General features: G+C 39.6%; 1 protein-coding gene across 1 annotated transcript; it reads left to right on the top strand.

Annotated features, from left to right (window-relative positions):
• The first annotated feature begins 33 nt into the window (after window positions 1-33).
• On the top strand, window positions 34-1,501 carry LOC130507796 (alpha-1,3-mannosyl-glycoprotein 2-beta-N-acetylglucosaminyltransferase-like). The gene is made up of 7 exons (XM_057002444.1): window positions 34-118; window positions 195-288; window positions 511-573; window positions 643-681; window positions 766-936; window positions 1,020-1,146; window positions 1,225-1,501. The coding sequence occupies exons 1-6, from the start codon at window positions 69-71 to the stop codon at window positions 1,134-1,136; spliced, it is 534 nt and encodes a 177-aa protein (XP_056858424.1). The 5' UTR covers window positions 34-68; the 3' UTR covers window positions 1,137-1,146; window positions 1,225-1,501.
• Window positions 1,502-1,702: the final 201 nt, after the last annotated feature.

Here is a 1,702-nt window from a genome sequence, read left to right as displayed (position 1 = left end):
ATGCTAATAAGCTAAAATAATCTGCAGATGCACTTTACCGATCAGATTTTTTCCCTGGCCTGGGGTGGATGCTGAAGAGATCGACTTGGGATGAGCTATCACCAAAGTGGCCAAAGGCATATCCTTATATCCGTTTATTAATTTCAATTGCTATAGTTTGACCCATCTAAGACTTTCCTTAACAAAATACACACTTATTGGGATGATTGGCTGAGATTGAAGGAGAACCATAAAGGCCGCCAATTTGTTCGACCAGAAGTCTGCCGAACATACAATTTTGGTGAACATGTTAGTACCTGAGACTTATGAGTTTCCATTGTTATAGTTGCACTTGTCTGATTATTTTGATTTTTGTTGAACCAGCCTGGTCTCACCAATATGAATTGTGACTTCTGTGTGAAAAATGTATTATAGCGGCTTTGTCCTATAATTTCTTGAGACAGAGACGTAGACAGTGAGGAGATTGCGTTTCCCCTTTATTCATATAACCTTGTCATTTTCATTTTGCAGGGGTCTAGTTTGGGACAGTTTTTCAGCCAGTACCTGGAACCTATAAAGCTAAATGATGTGAAGGTAAGTGTGTTCTTCACTCCTTTTTGTTGCATGACTACCTTATCACAGGTTTTCTATTTTAATATAAAGGTTGAGTGGAACGCGATGGACCTGGGATACTTGACAGAGGTAGAACCATATCCTTTGTATATTTAGTGAAGAAATCTTGTTTTTTTTTTTTTTTTAACTTGGTTCTCTCTCATGTCTACAAAGGGAAACTATACCAAGTACTTTTCTGGCCTAGTGAGACAAGCACGACCAATTCAAGGTCCTGACCTTGTGTTAAAGGCTCAAAATATAAAGGGTGATGTTCGTATCCGGTATAAAGACCAAGCAGAGTTTGAACGCATAGCAGGGGAGTTTGGCATATTTGAAGAATGGAAGGTAAATTGATATTCTTAGACCAATCAGTATAATCTCTTAAGAAATGGTGTAGAGTCACTTTTGTGTACCCATCCATTGTGTAGGATGGTGTGCCCCGAACAGCATATAAAGGAATCGTGGTGTTCCGAATCCAGACTACTAGACGTGTATTCCTGGTAGGCCCAGATTCTGTGATACAGCTTGGAATTCGAAAATCCTGATGCAAAACATGTACTTCTCTAACCCTAAGCATCTTCTAGATCCCCTATCCATTTGTAATAGTTTGTATGCTGACAGATTGACACGCAGATGAAAGCAAAGGAAGATCATTTCGACCGCAGGCAGCCTTCTTCAAGCAGCTGTTTGCACTTTTGGCTGTATAATTGAAGGATGAGTTTGTAGACAGGGGGTTAAATTTAACAGCTAGAAAGTTGTGGTGACATGTGTAGTAGGTTTTAAAGTTAAGGGAACCCCTTTAAAGGAGCAGACTTGAAACACTTATCAGTCGCTTTATAACTGATTGTTTTGTGGGTTGTCTGTCTTACACGAACACGCAAAATCATTCTATGCACCCTTTCTTCGACTATCTAAACGTACTAAATGATCCATGTTACCGCCATATTCTTACATCCTTGGTCGTGGAGAGGAGATTATGGGCCTTCACGACCAAACTAATTCATTTTTGCTTCAAAGAAGGTTTTTTATTTTTTTTGTTTTCACTCTCAGGGGCTTGTTGCCCATTGGAGGTGAAGAGGGTGATACGAATCCTATCATAGGATCCTCATGT

The sequence above is a fragment of the Raphanus sativus genome, unplaced genomic scaffold, assembly GCF_000801105.2.
Source record: "Raphanus sativus cultivar WK10039 unplaced genomic scaffold, ASM80110v3 Scaffold5848, whole genome shotgun sequence".
Taxonomy (NCBI): Eukaryota; Viridiplantae; Streptophyta; class Magnoliopsida; order Brassicales; family Brassicaceae; genus Raphanus; species Raphanus sativus.
This window is presented reverse-complemented; position numbering and strand designations above follow the sequence as displayed.

Bases quoted from the DNA above. Each gene is read 5' to 3' on its own strand.
- LOC130507796 (XM_057002444.1), top strand. From the start codon at position 69: ATGCTGAAGAGATCGACTTGGGATGAGCTATCACCAAAGTGGCCAAAG. The intron at 574-642 runs GTAAGTGTGTTC...TTTAATATAAAG, and splicing joins TAAAGCTAAATGATGTGAAG to GTTGAGTGGAACGCGATGGA. The intron at 937-1,019 runs GTAAATTGATAT...TCCATTGTGTAG, and splicing joins GCATATTTGAAGAATGGAAG to GATGGTGTGCCCCGAACAGC.